Consider the following 17,255-nt stretch of genomic DNA (forward strand, 5'->3'; position numbering starts at 1 on the left):
TGTTACCCCCGGCTTGGTCAGGCGTCCCTACACAGACAATTGGCTGTGTCTGCGGGTGGGAAGCCGGATGTGTCCTGGTCGCTGCACTAGCGCCTCCTCGGGTTGGTCAGGCCGCCTGTTCTGGGGGGGGGGACTAGCATGATCCTCCCATGCGCTATGTCCCCCTGGTAAAACTCCTCACTGTCAGGTGAAAAGCGGCTGGCGATTCCACATGTATCGGAGGAGGCATGTGGTAGTCTGCAGCCCTCCCTGGATCGGCAGAGGGGGTGGCGGGGTTGGCTGGATGCAATTGGGGAGAAAAAATGGGAGGGGGGGGGTCGTGTGAATGGGTCTTTTTAGCTCCTTTGACAGTAAAGTAGTGTACACCTGTTCCCTGATCTTCAAGCAGAGATGAGTAGCTCCATCAGAGCTCCCACAGAGTGCATTCGGTAAAAGACCCCCAGGGGTTGGCCCAGGTTTACCAGAACGAACCAAGCTGTGAAGCCAAAAAACTCCTTGCCCAGACCGTTCTCAAACTGGGGGTTGGCGCCAAACGCAGGAATGATCCAGAGCTGAAAGAGGAGAAGGGAAGAGTGTGTTTATAAACATAGAAATATGAAGGTACTTTCATCTAGTGAGGAGAAAGCGGAGCCGGTGTCGTTACCATAACATTAGAGAGGATGAGAAAAGCACAGATTTCTTGTGTGGCTCTCTTGGTCCAGGACTGTTTTCCATTCCCTCCTTGGTCAGCAGGCGGTGCTGTTGATGTCACGTTTCCCTCCAGGAATGACGCGTCTGTTTTCACCTCTTTTACTACCGCATTGACCTTTCTCTTAGGCTGTGGGACAAGTGAGGATAAATGTAAGAGACATTTAGTTCTGTACCCTACAACAACAACCCCACACCCTTTGGGGATTACCATGAAACATTCACCGCAAACCAAATAAAACGAAATGAACTGAAACGAAGTTCCATTTACTTTGAATATGATGCTTCTCTGTCTTGCTCTCTTCTTGGCCTGGCTCAGACTAGGGTGCCTGTGGAGGCCCTCAATAATAAAGATGTTCTGGAGCATTAGTTCCAGCAGGCTTAGAAGGGAATAGGAAAGGTCGAGGCTCCCCAGGGGTCCGCTTGCCCCTAAAGCGAAGGCAGCCACCAGGGAGAAGTAGGACAAGGCCAGCTGGCCGAGGGCCGCCCCCACCAGGAGGATCACATCCAGACTACGAGTCGGGTTGTGTCCCCCTACCTCTGCTCGCCTCTCCAGCTTGTGGATCAGCATGCCAGCCAGGGAGCAGAGAGACATGACAGGCATGACGGCTAAATGATATCCATAAAACATGAGGAAGGCGATGAAGCGATGCTGCCGCTGGCTCACCCACACTTGGTAGAGGATGAAAATGGTCACTCCTATGATGAGAACCAGGAACCCCAGCAGAGGGCCCACAAAGATCCCCCCTCGGTAAACGATACGCAGGGTCAACTTCTGAGTGACGTGCTCGTGAGGACCTGGACTCGCCCTGCGTCCAACGTTCTTCCACATCACATAAAGCATGCAGCCAGCCATCAGGTAGTACTCAATGTTGAAGGGGTAAAGAATCTCATAGCCTCGCCTGAAGATGAGACAGACCGCATTTGCAGTGCACTGACAAACTGTGGTGTTGCTCATTCCTGGAGGAAGACATGGAGAGTGACTTACCGATCAGGCGGCCTTACACAACAGCAGCGTGAACATACAGTGTACATACATGTTTATTCTACTTTCACTGTATTGTAAAAATGAGTCACTGCTTGGACGTGCGGTACCTTCTGCACTGGAGCTTTCTGCGCTTTCAGAAAAATTTGTATTGCCAAAATTGATTCTGGCTTCCTTCTCTAACTCGATCTCTTGATGGATGCTGTCTTCTGTCACTGCGTTCAGCCACAGCAGCAGGTCTGCACAAAGGGTCACAATGAGCCCAGACCTGGGTGAGCACGAAATCACACAAAGACATACCCATAAAGTCCAATGCTCATTTGCAGAAGAGTTCATCAAGTTTCAAGAAGCTTTATTGTCTGTCACAATGTAACAGACATTCTTCTTGGACATGGTTCATACATCAGGCAACAAAATAAATAGCAACAAAAACAGGCGAATGAAAAATGCACAAGAGTAAAAAAGTTAGAAATTGACAATGGAGAAAGGTTAAATGAATGGTTAAAAAGACAAGTTATTTAGCACTTTGTGGCAATGACTTCCACAACGTTATCTATTTCTTTACAAAGTAGAAATTGTGCACCTGGTGATGATCTTGTGTCTATGAACACAGTCTTTGGAATGAGCCCAGAGTAAATATGTCTGCAAAAATAAGGCAAGGCAATAATCAATGAAAGCCACTGCAAGTATCAAAGAAGCAGGTACATTTCATTTATGAACTTCCCATTTAGAGCAAATTTTCCGATGTTGTGAGATTGGGAGAAAAGCAAAATGAGCAAGCATCATTACCTGTAGCCCCAGAAATGGTGCCTCAATGAACGGGGTGAGGACTTGGGCGGCGGGCTTACACTCTCTCATAGTGATAGAATACCCAATCCTGAAGACATGTAGCAGCAGACTGAATGTTGCAAAAAGCATGAGGACCACTGTGAAAGTGTAAGAGCAAAAACATGTTTTGTTTTTTTTTTGCTTCTTTGACAAGAGAGACAAGCAACAAATGCTTTTCAAAATAATATATCAAATCGACGGTGTGATCAGCCTTGTCATTTCCCCGTATCACATCTACACAACCTAGCAATGATAATACACAGCACACACGTTCTTACCTGTGACAGTGACTCCTCCAGCGTGGTGGTCTTTGTGTGGAGAGACGCCAGGCTGTCTCCTGGTCCACAGCAGGTACCACAGCATCCACACCATGCTGCACACCATCAACAGCAGCAGAAACACTTGGGGCTCCTGGTGCTTCAGGCCCATGGGGTTAAAAGCCTGGCTGGCCACCAGGGCAGACCCCAGCAGCACCACATTGAGGCCCAGCAGCCCAGAGAGCAAACGCCGCCCGCTGGGGTCCCATGTAAACAAGGGGTCCAGCTCTGGGTCCTGGATCTGGTGTTCAAAATTCTCCCACTTCCTTGGTTCGACATTAGAGGAAGACTCAAGTACACCCGGAGAGCCATCAATGTCTGATACCATAGATGTCGCCGTCTCACTGGGATCTGAATTCATACTTGCCTTCCCTCAGATACTTGCCTTTTCCCACCGTGTCTCTGGTTCTTTTCACTCCTTTTCTTCTCTTAAGTTTTTTCAATGTCCGGGTCTTTCCTTCATGCTTTCTCCAGTAATGTGGACAGAAATGGGATTCCCATGTGAAGCCATGTGTTTTAATAGGAGCAGTTTGAGACATGGCCTTCCGCTTGTTCAACCCTCCCACACACCAAACTGGTGCAGGTGTGGTCATAATCCCACAAATATGTCAGATAAATACACACCTTTTCTTGTGTACTTATCATATTGACCTTTGTGTTTTTATTTGCACTTTCTTTTTCTTTCTTTTTTTTTTGGTGGTGAGCAGATTCCTTCCTGCCTTCAATGACCAAGAAAATGTAAATGACATTTTTGTTCTTATGTTGCCAACTCTTATTCCCGGTGCTTACATTTCATGGTCAGGGAATTTACCTTACTTTGAGAAGGTTACTCATTGCCACTTAGTACAGTCAGCACCAGGCGCTGACATCAAAATGCCTCCCCTTATCGCTGCCATTGCTGGCAGTAGCAGTTTTATCAGTTTAGTCAGAACTGATAACGTGTTGCGGTTTATTCCGAGAATCCCTCTTGGAATTAATCCATGGTTCGAAATGTCGCCCTTTGTTATAAACGTAGACTGCTGACTGAAGTTGAACAGTAGGATATGAATTAAATCATAGGTTCATCTTCAATTAACTTAATCCGGGTCACTCGTTCCAGATTTCTGCCCCCTTTTTATGCTGTGGAGCTAAACGAGGTCCACCAACTTGATGGGATGGTCAGTACAGAGAGTTAGATCACTGACATCTACAAGAGGCATGTCATCAGAAAGGCTAACGACAGCCTCTGTTTGTTGAGTCTGACCTGTTGCCCTCTTAAACAACTCAGGACCCCAAGACTAAAATTCAGGACAAGCTAAGACTTCCTTTTTTTCCACTGGTCATCAGTTTGCTCAGCTGACAAAAAAAAATATCAGCAAACTAGTTACTACTCATTACCACCTTGCTGCTTTGCACATACCATAGCATCTTTGATTATTCAATTCAATTCAATTCAATTCAATTCAAATTATTGTCATTAAAAACAATGTGCAGGCACGTTAAAAATGAAATAAGGGCTGCGGCTTTGCCAAACAGTGCAAGACAGACATAGACAAACATAGCAAACAAATTATAAGATATATAATGAAGACTAAAAGCTAAAGTAAAAAAATTTTTAAAAAAGGAGCACGAGTATAAACATATTTACAGACATTCAGTGAGTAGCCAGGTTCAGGAGGGTAACAGCTTGGGGAAAGAAGCTGTTTTTGAGCCTGGTAGTGCGGGCTCTGAGGCTCCTGTAGTGCCTCCCTGAGTGCAGGGGGGAGAACAGTCCATGATTGGGGTGGGTGGGATCTGTGCTAATGCCGAGACCCCTTCGAAGGCAGCGTTTGTGATAAATGTCTTTTATGGCTGGGAGCGTTATATGCTGGGCTGCCTTGACGACCCGCTGCAGAGCTTTCTGGTCTACTGAGGTGCAGTTGCCGTACCACACTGAGATGCAGCTGGTCAGGATGCTTCTATGGTGCAGTGGTAGAAGTTAGTGAGAATTTTGGGGGATAGACAGGCGCTCCTCAGCCTCCTCAGGAAATGCAGGCATTGATGGGCCTTTTTCACAAGGGCCTGTGTGTTTGATGTCCAGGAAAGTTCCTCACTGATGTGGACTTCAAGGAATTTAAAGCTGGAAACATGCTCCACTTCCACCCCACTGATGTGTATGGGGGAGTGGCTGCAGCTTCTAGACCTCCTGAAGTCCACAATCAGCTCCTTCGTCTTCTTCACATTGAGGACAAGATTGTTGGTGGTGCACCATGATGTGAGGTGCTGAATCTCGTCCCTGTAGGCCATCTTGTCATTGCTGGTGATACAGCCTACGACTGTGGTGTCATCTGCAAACTTAACTATTACATTTGAAGGGTGAGTTGGCAGGCAGTCGTGGGTAAAAAGGGAGAAAAGGGGGGGGGGAGCTCAGAACATAGCCTTGAGGGGCACCTGTGCTGGTCAGGGTGGAGGAGGTGTGGTCACCTAACCTAACAAACTGAGGTCTGTTGGTCAGGAAGTCCAGGGTACTGATACAGAGGGAAGGGTTGAGGCCAAGGGAGAGGAGTTTGGCGGGAATGATAGGGTTGAAAGCAGAGCTGTAATCTATGAACAGCATCCAGATGTATGTGTTCTTAAGTTCAAGGTGGGTCAGAGAAAAGTGCAGTGGCAATGGCATCCTCCGTAGACCTTTTGGACGGTAGGCGAACCGATGTGGGTCGAATGTGGTGGAGGGGGGAGTAGTGTTTTTGATGTGAGCCAGAACCAGTCTCTCAAAGCACGTTACAGCAATGGGGATGAGTGCTATGGGTTGGTAGTCATTCAGACATGTGGGTGTTGATTTCTTGGGGACAGGAATGATAGCGGTGGTCTTAAAACATGCCAGGACTATGGATTGGGACAGTGAGAGGTTAACTGTAGTTGTGAAGACCTCAGCCAGCTGGTCGGAGCATTCCTGGAGGACCCGACCCGGTATGCTGTCTGGTCCGGCAGCCTTCCGTGTGTTCACTCTGCACAGCGATTCTCTGACCTCTGCGATCGATAGAGTGAGCACCTGGTTTTCCGGATGGGTGGGGATTTTTGTGGTTGAGTCAGTATTGTCCTTGTCATAGTGGGTGTAGAAATGATTTAGCTCATCTGGGAGGGAGGCATCATGGACAGTGGGACCACTATTGGAGCTTTTGTAGTCTAAGATAGAGTGAATGCTTGGCCACATTTGCGAGGGATCATACTTTTACACTCGAGTGATCATAAAAAGTGGTGTTCCTTTAGCCTTTTGATACTGTGAACCTTTATGTGGATTAAGTGTGCTGGTCTTACTGTGTATTGTGAATGTCTCTGTATGTTTTTAACCCTGACTGTGCAACACATTTCCCATTTGGGACAATACATTGATTGATTGATCGATTGGTTGGTTGGTTGGTTGATTGATTGGCGCATGGATGAGACAGATTCTATTCTAGGATGAATTTTCTTGGAATTTACTACATGCTTCAAAAAAGGCCAACAACATTCTTTCAGGCCAACCTTAATTCTTAAATGGTCGCTGATGGCACTTTGCAGTGACTATGAATCGCCACCAGCTGTTACTATTGCACCCTCTTTATTTTAATCACTTATCATTGGTGCCTACTATTGATCCCTTCTCCTTGCACCTGGCATTTTTATGCTCTCATGGCATAATGTGGCTGTTTTTACCATTTTGTGGCAATATTATCTATTTCAGTTTTGCTCTTGCTCACCTGATGTTCCAAGGTGCACCTTCACTGAATGCACTTGAGTTGATGATCACCCTTTACAAAATGTTACTATAAATGTACTTCTACTACTTCATATAGTACCCCTATATTACTTTTTAGAAAATTTACTCCTGCCACTACTTCATCTACTATGATAGCAAATGTACTTCTACTACCGTTTCAGAGTACTGCTTTGATTACTGTATCAATTTCTCCCCTACTACTACTACTACTTCATATCGTACTACTATACGATGTGATTGTTATACTACTTCATCTAGCACTTCTATATGATGTGATTGCTATACTACTACTTCATATAGTACCCCATATTACTTTATAGCAAATTTACTTCTACCACTACTTCATCTACTATGATAGCAAATGTACTTCTACTACCACTTCAGAGTACCACTTTGATTACTGCTTTGATTACTGAAGCAATTTTTCCCCTACTACTACTACTTCATATAGTACTATTATACGATGTGATCGTTATACTACAACTTCATCTAGCACTACTATATGGTGTGATTGCTATTTTACTACTTCATATAGTACTACTATATGATGTAATTGCTATACTACAACTTCGTATAATACTTCAATAATGTGATTACAATGTAGTGCTCTCTGGCGCCAACTGGCAACACGCGTATTTGTCTGCTTATTGCTGACAGCCTTGACAGCAGCTTTGGACGCCAGCACATGAGTAAATTTGAACGTGGACGTATTCATGCAGGGTCTGCTAGAAACAAATGACGCCCCTCCTTGTTTAAAAGCAGGAGGTGACGTCTCTCCCGCAACACTCCCCTGCTTGACAACCAGCGGACCTCGTGTGTGTCCCCCCGGTATCCAGGCAGACTTAAAAAAAAAAAAACAAAAAAAAAAAAACACCGATGGCCGAACGGAGGCATCCCGGACAAATGTGTCCGCCATCGCGGCAAAAAAGGGTTTATCTCTCGACGGCTTTAAACAGGTTAGCGAGGTAATACGTCCTCAAAGCCGCGGGCATTATGGAGGACCGGTACCACCGGGCGGCCCGGGACGGCTACCTGGACGCGCTGAAGGAGGCCACACGGAAGGAGCTGAACGCGCCGGACGAGGACGGGATGACGCCGACGCTATGGGCCGCCTACCACGGCAGCCTGGAGGCGCTGCGGCTCATCGTGGGGAGAGGGTGAGTCCACCGGGCCGCCTACCTGGCGACCCACCCACCCACCCACAAGGCGCCCCGGGACAGGTGCAAAACGACGACGCTGCTCAAATATCATCGGAACGTTATTGCGGTCATACGAACAGCGCTGGAATAGGGTTATAAAGCCGTATTTCGACCTGCCGGTGGGGTGTGTTCGTAGCGCGATCGTTTGCGTCTTTTTGTATTCCTGTTTTAAGTTGCTGTGATTGCACATCGGTGGCTTGAAGTTCGGGCGGTATGTCCGGCGAGCAGCTTAAAGTGACACCGTCCATTTAGAGACTGCAGAGGCTTGTCCAAAGGAGTTGAATCAAGTGCAACTGGACCAGTTGCACTTGATTCAACTCCTTTGGACAAACCATGAGCTGGATTAATGAGAACATTCACGGACATGCCGAGGTTTGCTTTTGTAACGTGCATGGATAAGGAGACACGCTGGCCGCTGGCTGGCTGGCGGGTCTGACCCTTTAGTCGAGCGGTTAGCGATGCCTCCTGCGGTGCGGGCGACACGGGTTCACTTCCCGGCCGTGGCAGTTCCTGTGGTTGCGTTGTCCCCTGAATTCGCTACACTTTGATAGCCAGCACTGAATAATGTGACCTTCCGGCAGCAAGGTCAGCCATGGATACAGTAGATCCACGCAAAAGTCGTGAATAATTCCGCACTTGAAAAGTCCCGGAGAACGACTTCCCGATCGGAGTAGGAAACCCGAGTTTTTCCCACGTCACTGCACTGTCAGGATGCCTCTTTTAAACCAAAAATAGGCAACTATACTTTAAAAAATTTTTTTTTTTTTACTTTCGTTGTACTTGTAAACACGAGAATAGTGTACTTGATTTTTATTTACACTTTTAGACTCGAGGAACACTTCATTTGAGTACACGGTCAGTATTTGTGTAGGACAACTAAAACATTTCTGTTCCGGCAGTATATAGGTATACTTTTAGACAACTTTAAGTGCCCTTACAAGTATACTTGAAAAAATAAATAAAACAGTAACAAGTGTAGTAGTTATGAGTACATTTTTAATTCCAGAGAGTTAGCGTAATTTGTATTTTCAAGTATAATTTAAATAGTATAGAGGTAGACAGGGAGATAGATTCCTGGTCACTTTGCAACCCTTTCAGAGAACAAAAACATCCTCCTTGTAGAGGAATATATGTTGGTTATTTCTTTAGAAATAAATTTATTCTACTTTCAAATGGGTATTATAAGCATTAGTTAGTGACAGCATACATTAAAATAACCTTTACGTGACATCTCACGGGCTATGCTGCTTGTGCCATACATCATAACAGCCCTATTACAGAGAAAGGTCACTCACAGTATGACGCTAAAGTCCTCAACCATGTGCATGTGCACATGCACAGATGTGCCAGCGGTGCAGGGAGAAGAAGAGGGACTGTGTGTCCAAGTGGCAGGTATTTTTCAGGAAGTTGAGTGCATGCTGTGCAAAATTACTGTAGGTGTATCGGCATGATGGGCTACACACACACACACACACGCACACACACGGGTGGAAAGTATAGAATATGGCGCAGAGGAACGATTGAATTCCAATAGACGGTAACTTCCTGTTTAATCTTGCTGCATGAGACCCTGACTGGTGATGCTTTGATAATGAGACAGACCAAGTCGTTATATAATACGGCATCTGCAGGTAATACTCTAAATCTTATTCAGTTACTGCACATGGGCTGTTTTTAATGCAGATCAATTACTGGAAGAGTGCTGCTGCTTTATCCACATTGTGAGTGAACAAGCACCCACTGAAAGATAGCATCGCCATTCTACAGTTTCACGCTAAGCACTGCAAGTCTTAAAGAGTTTCATGCACACACACACACACGTGCGTGCACGCATGCATGAACACACACACACACACACACATATTCCCTGATTAGCAAGCGCTACACTGTATACGCTAGTGTTAGAGAGCATACGCCAAGTATTTCTATGAACATGCATAGAGATAATTAAAAGAGGATTTAGGAGTAAGTTTATATTCAGCAGAGATAAGTTGCAGCTGCTATATCAGGTATAATTTCCTATGTAAAAGGTCTACGTCTTTTGTTTGAGGTTTAGGTGCAGGACAAAGCAGACTCAGAAAAGGTATAGTATTTATTACCTATCAAAACCCCATGCCTGCTTACTAATTTTTTTTTTTTTAACTGTGGCTGAGACAGCCCCCTTGGGACTTGGAGAGCTGGAGGATCGTATATGTCTTATCCTCGCTGACGGGTTTATAAGGCGTGCAATAAAGTGAGGGCCAGTTAGGACCGCCGCTGCAGAGTAACAGAAGAGGACAATTATTAAAGGAAAGGTCACCGTGACGGATGGAGCGTATTATCCCTGAAAGGCCCTTTGAGGATGCACAGAGTGAATATGGCTCAAACCAAGATGAATGAGGTTTTCTTCAAAACTAATGTTTACGGCAAAAGGTAAATGAAAGAAGTCCAGGATAACAATATGGTTGGATAAAAAAAATATATTTTCCAGGCTGAGTTCTCGATCTGCTATTTGGATTTGATTATGTATCAAAATGTTCAGATGTCACGTTGGGTGACTGTTGTGACTGATCCAGAGCGACTGGCAGAACTGCTGATAGTCTTATTTACTTTGGACAGTAAGGTGTAATACTTATGGGTTTCACTAAGGTTATGTGCTTCTTAGTTGCATCTTTGACACTGAATTTACAGCTGATGCTGTAAATTGATACACAAAATGAAATTCCTTTAAGCCCTGATACTGTGACAAGAATCAAAATGCTTTTGAGATCATAAAAGCAATTAAGTCAAATGTTAGAAAATGTAATTTCCTACATTGCTTGAGGACAGGGTGCAACATCCTAGTAAGGAAATTGAAATCAGGGTTCGAGCAGATAAAGATTGTGACCTTGCGATGGGTGTTCATAGGGTCTCCAGGTGTCTGCGAAAGAAGACTCTCGGTATGTGGGCTGAATAATGCAAAGTCACCCCTGTTATGTTTAACTCGAAGCATTTCAATTATTGATCATCCTCAGTCAAGGCCAGGCCATGTGATTGGACAAACGACAGGAAGAGGCTGGTCTTTGGAGCAGAATGATGGGGGGAAGACACAGGAGATGTGTTGTGTCTGAATATAGTTTGGCACATAATTTTGCTAGATATATGAATCAGGCTCTACATCACAGGGTAGAATATTGGGAAAAAGATTCAAATAGACCAATGGAAAACTCCAAAATACTACATTCAATGAGGTGTCTAATGTTGTAGTAGTTGTTTTCTGCGATTGGCCAGTTTTACCTTTTGATTGTGTTGCACAGCTTTAGGGGTAAATTTTCATTCCCCTAATTTTTGGCAGGCATTTTATGAATGTTTATTCTATCAAATTTGGAAAATAGTGTTCAATTCTGTCATTTTAAAAATGCTGACAAAATGCTGATTTTGGACAAAAAAATACATGTCTACTAAGCCATCTTGAAATCACAATTGTTTACCAGTCATCAGGTGCAAGCTTAAATCCAATTCAGATAAAGCAGGTCACATTACCACCGACTGAAACTGTTGGAGTAAAAATGTGCAATTTCACCTCTTAATCAGTTTCAACATTATATGGCGGCCCAGTGGTTAGCGCTGTCGCCTCACAGCAAGATGATCCTGGGTTCGAACCCTGGGGTTGTCCAACCTTGGGGCTCATCCCAGGTTGTCCTCTGTGTGGAGTTTGCATGTTCTCCTTGTGTCTGTGGTGGGTTTTCTCCGGGTGCTCCAGTTTGCCCCACCATCAAAAAGACATGACAAGACATTTGGGTTAATACTTCTGTCTGTGCCCCTGAGCAAGGCAATGAGAAAAGAAAGGGAGTTGGTCCTATGGGTGCAGCATGAAGGCGGCAGCCCACTGCTCCTTGCTACACAAATCACAGCTAGGATGGGTTAATTTACAGTAACGAAATTCCCCAAGGGGATTAATAAAGGAAAGTTAAATATGTCCCAAAATCTGTCATGGACAGAAATGCCCTTGCCCGTATTTTCCTTGTAGCGAGAATGAAGTGACATGTTGAGTACTTAATAGCTTTAACATTTGAAATTACTTTGACATTGCTCAAGATATGGTTGACACCATGAATGTATGATACAATATACGGAAATAATTTTTCGACACCTGATCTGAAGCGGAGTAATAATATCCTATTTATTGTGGAAGCATTTATGACTGTTAGTTGAAGGGGCCATTCTTTTTCAGCAAAGTGGAGGAGATGAATTAACGTAACTGCAGGTCCTAAGGATGCGTCGACTTACTGCCTGAGTTTAGTTTGATGTGTAAGGGGATAAGCAAAGTAGAGGTTGAGTTTTCCGAAAACCTGACGATTTAGGACAGCGGTCATTATCAGGTGACAGAATGAGTGGGTTTCCAGGATAGACCCCTGCAGGGACGGGGTTATTAGCACAACCTGACACTCAATGCAAGGAAAACTCACTGGAACAGCAGTTGTAGGATAAAATTAAGTAAACCTTAATTTCTTGCAGAGTGCGATGCGAGTCTGTATAACACGAAGTAGTGACTCAAACAAATGACAGTTTCTGCGGGGATAAAACTTGATTATGTTTGAGTACATTTGGATATAGATAGATAGGTGTGTGTAGCGTGGAGCATATCATATATATATATATATATATATATATATATATATATATATATATATATATATATACACGCACACACACACACACACACACACACATATATACACGTATACATATATGTTTTTTCTCCCCAATTGTATCCGGCCAATTACCCCACTCTTCCAAGCCATCTTGGTTGGTTGCTGCTCCACCCCCTCTGCCGATCCAGGGAGGGCTGCAGACTACCACATGCCTCCTCCGATACATGTGGAGTCGCCAGCCGCTTCTTGTCACCTGACAGTGAGGAGTTTCACCAGGGAGACGTAGTGCGTGGGAGGATCACGTATGAAGCATCAATTAAAAGGATGGCTGGGTTATAAGAATGGCTCTTGATACTGATGTGTAATAGAGTTGGTTAAGGGGATAGGTGATGGTACAATGATATAATAAGTTTAACATTAGAAACAGAAGTACTGAGTACATTTTAAGATGCTGAGGGCATCATTAAATCAGTAAAATTATCTTGTTCATAGTATTGGTTGGAATGAAAACTTGCTTACACATGGGCCTTGATGGCACTAATTTGGATCAAATACTCCAGAACAACAAGTTCCAGTAATGCACTTAAAACACACACACACACTTACTTGGGTCAATTTTGGGGATATTACATAGACTTACGTTCATTCCCTAGCTCTTAACCCTAAATTTAACCATCAGAACTACGTTGTCTATCCTTAACCTAACCCTAACCTTAACCACTGACCCAAAAATCAGCTTTTTCCCAATTGGAGACATGGTTTTTGTCCCCAATTGGTCAAGCCATCCCCAATTAACTGGTCTTTAGTCTGAAATGTGTCCCTGAAAGTAGGCTAAGTCAGGAGCACACACAAAAAATATGTATGAATACATGTGCATATATACACACACTTACACAGCAACACACACAGGACAATTACATAAACATTTTATTTGAGTAATTAAAGTTCGAATAGTAAAAATTCAAATGATTTATCACCCTTCCTCCCCCCAGAGGAGACCCGGACAAGTGTGACATCTGGGGCAATACGCCACTTCACCTGGCAGCTGCCAATGGCCACCACCACTGCCTGTCCTTCCTGGTGGCTTTTGGCGCAAACGTGTGGTGTCTGGACAATGACTACCACACACCACTGGACATGGCTGCTACTAAGAGCCACATGGAATGCGTTCGATACTTGGACACTGTTGCCGCCAAGCAGATTACACTAAACCCCAAGCTGGTCAACAAGCTCAAGGACCGAGCCTTCCGCGCCGCTGAGCGCAGGATCAAAGACTGTGCAAAGCTTCAGAGGAAGCATCATGAGCGTATGGAGAAGAGGTTCTTGAAAGAAGCGTCAGGTTTGGACAACTTAGACGCAGTGAGCTTTTCCAGCTACACAAGTGGCAGCACGCTGAGCCGTAAGCTGCCCCAGTTCAACACTGTTACCTCCAACATGCCATACTCGCAGGTGGTCGCTCTTTCACATTGCACCCTATCACACTTTTGCCAGTGATGCATGTCATTAAAAACATAAAATACATATAGTGTACATCATGTGACTTTGATAGAGACTAACTTCTTGAGATGCATGCGAGTTTATTCATTCATTGCCCATTATGAATTCGTAAAACATGTTTGTGGATTTCCTTTTTTTTTTCAGGCCACCCTGCACTCTACAGCCAAGAGCAAGACCAAGATCCAGAAGAAGCTGGAGAAGAAAAAGCAGGTTGACGGCACATTCAAGATCTACGAGGATGGGAGGAAGAGTGTGCGCTCGCTCTCTGGCCTGCAGCTCGGCAACGACGTCATGTTTCTGAAGCAGGGCACCTACGCCAACCCCAAGGAGCGCTTGCGCCTCAACATCCGGGACATGTTCCCCCACTGTAACCGTGATAGTGATGACGATGCCAGTACCATCTCCCGTGCCATCAGTGACCCGGGCCTCCATGAGGCTGCCTATTCCGAGATCAGTGCTGACTCTGGTCGGGACTCCCTGTTCACGCGACCAGGACTGGGCACCATGGTGTTCAGGAGGAACTACACGAGTGGAGGCCTGTTTAGTATGGGTGCACAGAACGATGGGAGCATAGCTGGTAGTGAACCCGTTGGCCGGGCACCTAATGTGCGCCTACACGGACACCTGCCCAGACGGTCACCCAGCCTGGATGAGGACAGTGTTGGCAGTGCCCTGAGTTTGCAGGGGAGAAACCTGCAGGAGCTGCGCTGGGAGGAGACTGATGCTAGGTTGGATGAGGAGCTGGAGGCAGAGAACAGCCCTCTGGAGACTTTCCTGGCTTCTCAAAACCTCAGTGAGTTCATGCCCATCTTCAGGAAAGAGAAGATAGACTTAGAGGCTCTGTTGCTTTGCTCCGACAAGGACCTTGCCAGCATCCACATCCCCTTGGGGCCCAGAAAGAAACTGCTGGATGCCTGCAAGACACGCGTCGACACTCTGGATGACCCTGAGGCAATTGAAGACACTGAGCTTTAAAAGGTCAGCGTAGTCAAATGTTTTACTTTCTGTGAATGGCACCACTGCATCCAGCCCTTCTTGATGAACCCAGGGGTTACATGTATTCTATCAACAATGCACACATTAACTAAAATGGACAGTCTTACTCAAACAAGTGACCCAGTTAACACTAGTGCCATGATTCCCGTTGAGTTTTAAAGGACTTCAAACCAAGCTTTTTCTCCAGCTTGCTACTATATAGGTGGATAACTAGCGCCATCTCGTGGTCATTAGTCATTATAATGTAGTAGTAGTAGTAGATAATATAAAACCTTATCTGTAGTAGATAGCATTATGCTATCTTATTAGTAGCATTAACTGTTGCATTAATAACTGTTTTCTCATTTCATTTGCAGGACAGAACTACATTAAAGATTAAATGCATTACATTTGTATTTACATATTTGGTCTTGCATGATCATGGGTACATGATTTGACTCGACCAGTGACACGAAGTAATAACTGCTGGAAGTGAATGGTGGAGATTACAGAGTGCTGTAGTTCTTTGATTAAAATCCCGCATACCAGCAGGGATTGGGATATTATTTCACCAAGAGGAATGTTGAGAAATGAAAATTTCATACGACAGCCCTGCCACACATACAAACTCATGGACTCAATGTGCACAGATGGATCGCGAAAGGGAGGTGATGATTATGTCACTGTAACAACTAGTTCTAAGTATTTATTTGTTAATTTATTGTATGTTCATACCCACATGTATTGTAAATTATTCATCATAGTTTTCTTAAAAGAAAGTTCCAAGGCTCTCTTCGGGCAAATGGTATAAAAGCCTTTATTCAGATGGCTATTTCGTGGTGAAAGTCTTAAAAACATAGACAATACTTGCGCATGTTAAAATAGAGCTGGGTCACTACCTACGCATAGCAGTAAAAACAGCCTTTCATATTGAGCCTTTTGGCTCAACAGCTGCCTTTATACATCCAGAACACTAATGTTCTGAAGGTCCTACATGAAATGAGAATTCCTGCTGATTGTCTCTTTGGATGTGGAGTCCTTATACACTAATAGTGACCATGATGATGGATTGAAAGCTTTGCAACACTTCCTACAGAACGGGCCCACAGACTTTCTACCTCCTGAATTCATTCTGCAGCGACACAGTGGCCCAGTGGTTAGCACTGTCGCCACACAGCAAGAATGTCCTGGGTTCGAACCCCAGGCCGTCCCAGGTCCTCTCTGTGTGGAGTTTGCATGTTCTCCCCCGTGTCTGCGTGTATTTCCTGCGGGTGCTCCGGTTTCCTCCCACCATCAAAAAGACATGCATGTTAGGGTTAATACTCCCGTCTGTGCCCCTGAGCAAGGCAATGGAAAGAAGAACCGGAGTTGGTCCCCGGGCGCTGCAGCTGCCCACTGCTTCTACACAATAGGATGGGTTAAATGCTGAGAACAAATTCATTGTAAGAATATAAGTCGTTGTAAGAGTACAATGAAAAAATAAAGTAGCTTTCTTTTTCTTCTTTTCTTCTTTCACAGCAGACACTTAAAAATAATGTTTGTTGTTTTTTTTCCCCCAGACCAACTGCACACTCAAGATGAGGGTACTTCTATGGGTGTTTTGCTCCTAATTATGCTAACTTCTTTTTAGATTTATGGGAAAAGGATTTAATCCATCACAACAACTGTAGTGGCAAGATAAAATGGTGGGGGTGGTACACTGACGACATCCTATTGTTTTGGACTGGTCCCGAGGAGGAGCTTCTACTGTTTCATGACTTTTTGAGCGCAAACAACAGAAACAAAAAACTGTGTATTGAATATTTTAAGAGCAATATTAATTCCTTAGATCTGGCTATCTCTAAGGGTGAGGATGGCGAGCGTCACACTACTGTATATAGGAAGGCAACAGACTAAACCACTGTGCTGAAAGTGGATAGTTTCCATTCCAGTTGGCTTAAGGACAACATACCTTTTATTTGATGGATTTGTGAGACACAGATCAGGAGTTTGAAAAGCCGGTCTATAATCTTGTCAGAGTGATTCGCTCAGAGAGGCTATGAAACAAAACAAAACGCCCAAAAATTACAGGATGCTTACAACAAGAAAAAAAAACCCAGTCTACCTCTAGCTCTGAAGAAAAAGTAAAGAAAATCCTCAGGTTTACTTTGTCACAAGATACAGCTCTCTAGCAAATCCCATAAAGAGGATCACACGCTCAAACTGGAATCTCATTACAAGTGGTTTCCCTGCCCCTCCTGAGATAAGTTTCAGGACATTTCCTTACATTATGGGACATTTCAAGGCCAAGCCATCTGTCTATCAACAATAATAATTTAAAAAAAAAAACTTGGCTTCATCCCCCATTGAAGAGTACTTACAAATGTGGCTTTTGCAACTACTGTGCCAATATAAAGAAATGTGAGCAATTCGGTGACTCCCAAGACTTACACGGTG

General features: G+C 44.5%; 2 protein-coding genes across 3 annotated transcripts; one reads left to right on the plus strand and one right to left on the minus strand.

Moving 5' to 3' along the window:
- Window positions 1-380: 380 nt before the first annotated feature.
- On the minus strand, window positions 381-3,178 carry LOC130127174 (proton channel OTOP3-like). Its single transcript, XM_056296746.1, has 7 exons — window positions 2,779-3,178; window positions 2,462-2,598; window positions 2,256-2,314; window positions 1,783-1,940; window positions 959-1,647; window positions 644-817; window positions 381-551 (listed from the first exon to the last, which is right to left on the minus strand). Exons 1-7 carry the CDS (start codon window positions 3,176-3,178, stop codon window positions 381-383), a joined length of 1,788 nt encoding a protein of 595 aa, XP_056152721.1.
- A 4,091-nt stretch (window positions 3,179-7,269) lies between these two features.
- Window positions 7,270-15,301, plus strand: LOC130127841 (pre-mRNA splicing regulator USH1G-like). Of its 2 annotated transcripts, none has more exons than XM_056297563.1 (4): window positions 7,270-7,692; window positions 13,340-13,796; window positions 13,989-14,822; window positions 15,202-15,301. In XM_056297563.1, exons 1-3 carry the CDS (start codon window positions 7,529-7,531, stop codon window positions 14,817-14,819), a joined length of 1,452 nt encoding a protein of 483 aa, XP_056153538.1. In that variant the 5' UTR covers window positions 7,270-7,528; the 3' UTR covers window positions 14,820-14,822; window positions 15,202-15,301. The 2 variants fall into 2 exon arrangements, with proteins under 2 accessions (XP_056153538.1, XP_056153537.1); XM_056297562.1 differs by having other exon boundaries at window positions 15,197-15,271.
- The last annotated feature ends 1,954 nt before the right edge of the window (window positions 15,302-17,255 follow it).

Source organism: Lampris incognitus, chromosome 17, assembly GCF_029633865.1.
Source record: "Lampris incognitus isolate fLamInc1 chromosome 17, fLamInc1.hap2, whole genome shotgun sequence".
Classification (NCBI taxonomy): Eukaryota; Metazoa; Chordata; class Actinopteri; order Lampriformes; family Lampridae; genus Lampris; species Lampris incognitus.

Excerpts from the sequence above, each read along its gene's own strand:
- LOC130127174 (XM_056296746.1), bottom strand. The coding sequence starts at position 3,178 with ATGAATTCAGATCCCAGTGAGACGGCGACATCTATGGTATCAGACATT. Across the intron at positions 1,941-2,255 it reads AGACACAAGATCATCACCAG|GTCTGGGCTCATTGTGACCC; the intron begins GTGCACAATTTC and ends GTGCTCACCCAG. Across the intron at positions 818-958 it reads AGAGAAGCATCATATTCAAA|CCTAAGAGAAAGGTCAATGC; the intron begins GTAAATGGAACT and ends CTTGTCCCACAG.
- LOC130127841 (XM_056297563.1), top strand. The coding sequence starts at position 7,529 with ATGGAGGACCGGTACCACCGGGCGGCCCGGGACGGCTACCTGGACGCG. Across the intron at positions 7,693-13,339 it reads CGGCTCATCGTGGGGAGAGG|AGGAGACCCGGACAAGTGTG; the intron begins GTGAGTCCACCG and ends TCCTCCCCCCAG. Across the intron at positions 13,797-13,988 it reads CCAACATGCCATACTCGCAG|GCCACCCTGCACTCTACAGC; the intron begins GTGGTCGCTCTT and ends TTTTTTTTTCAG.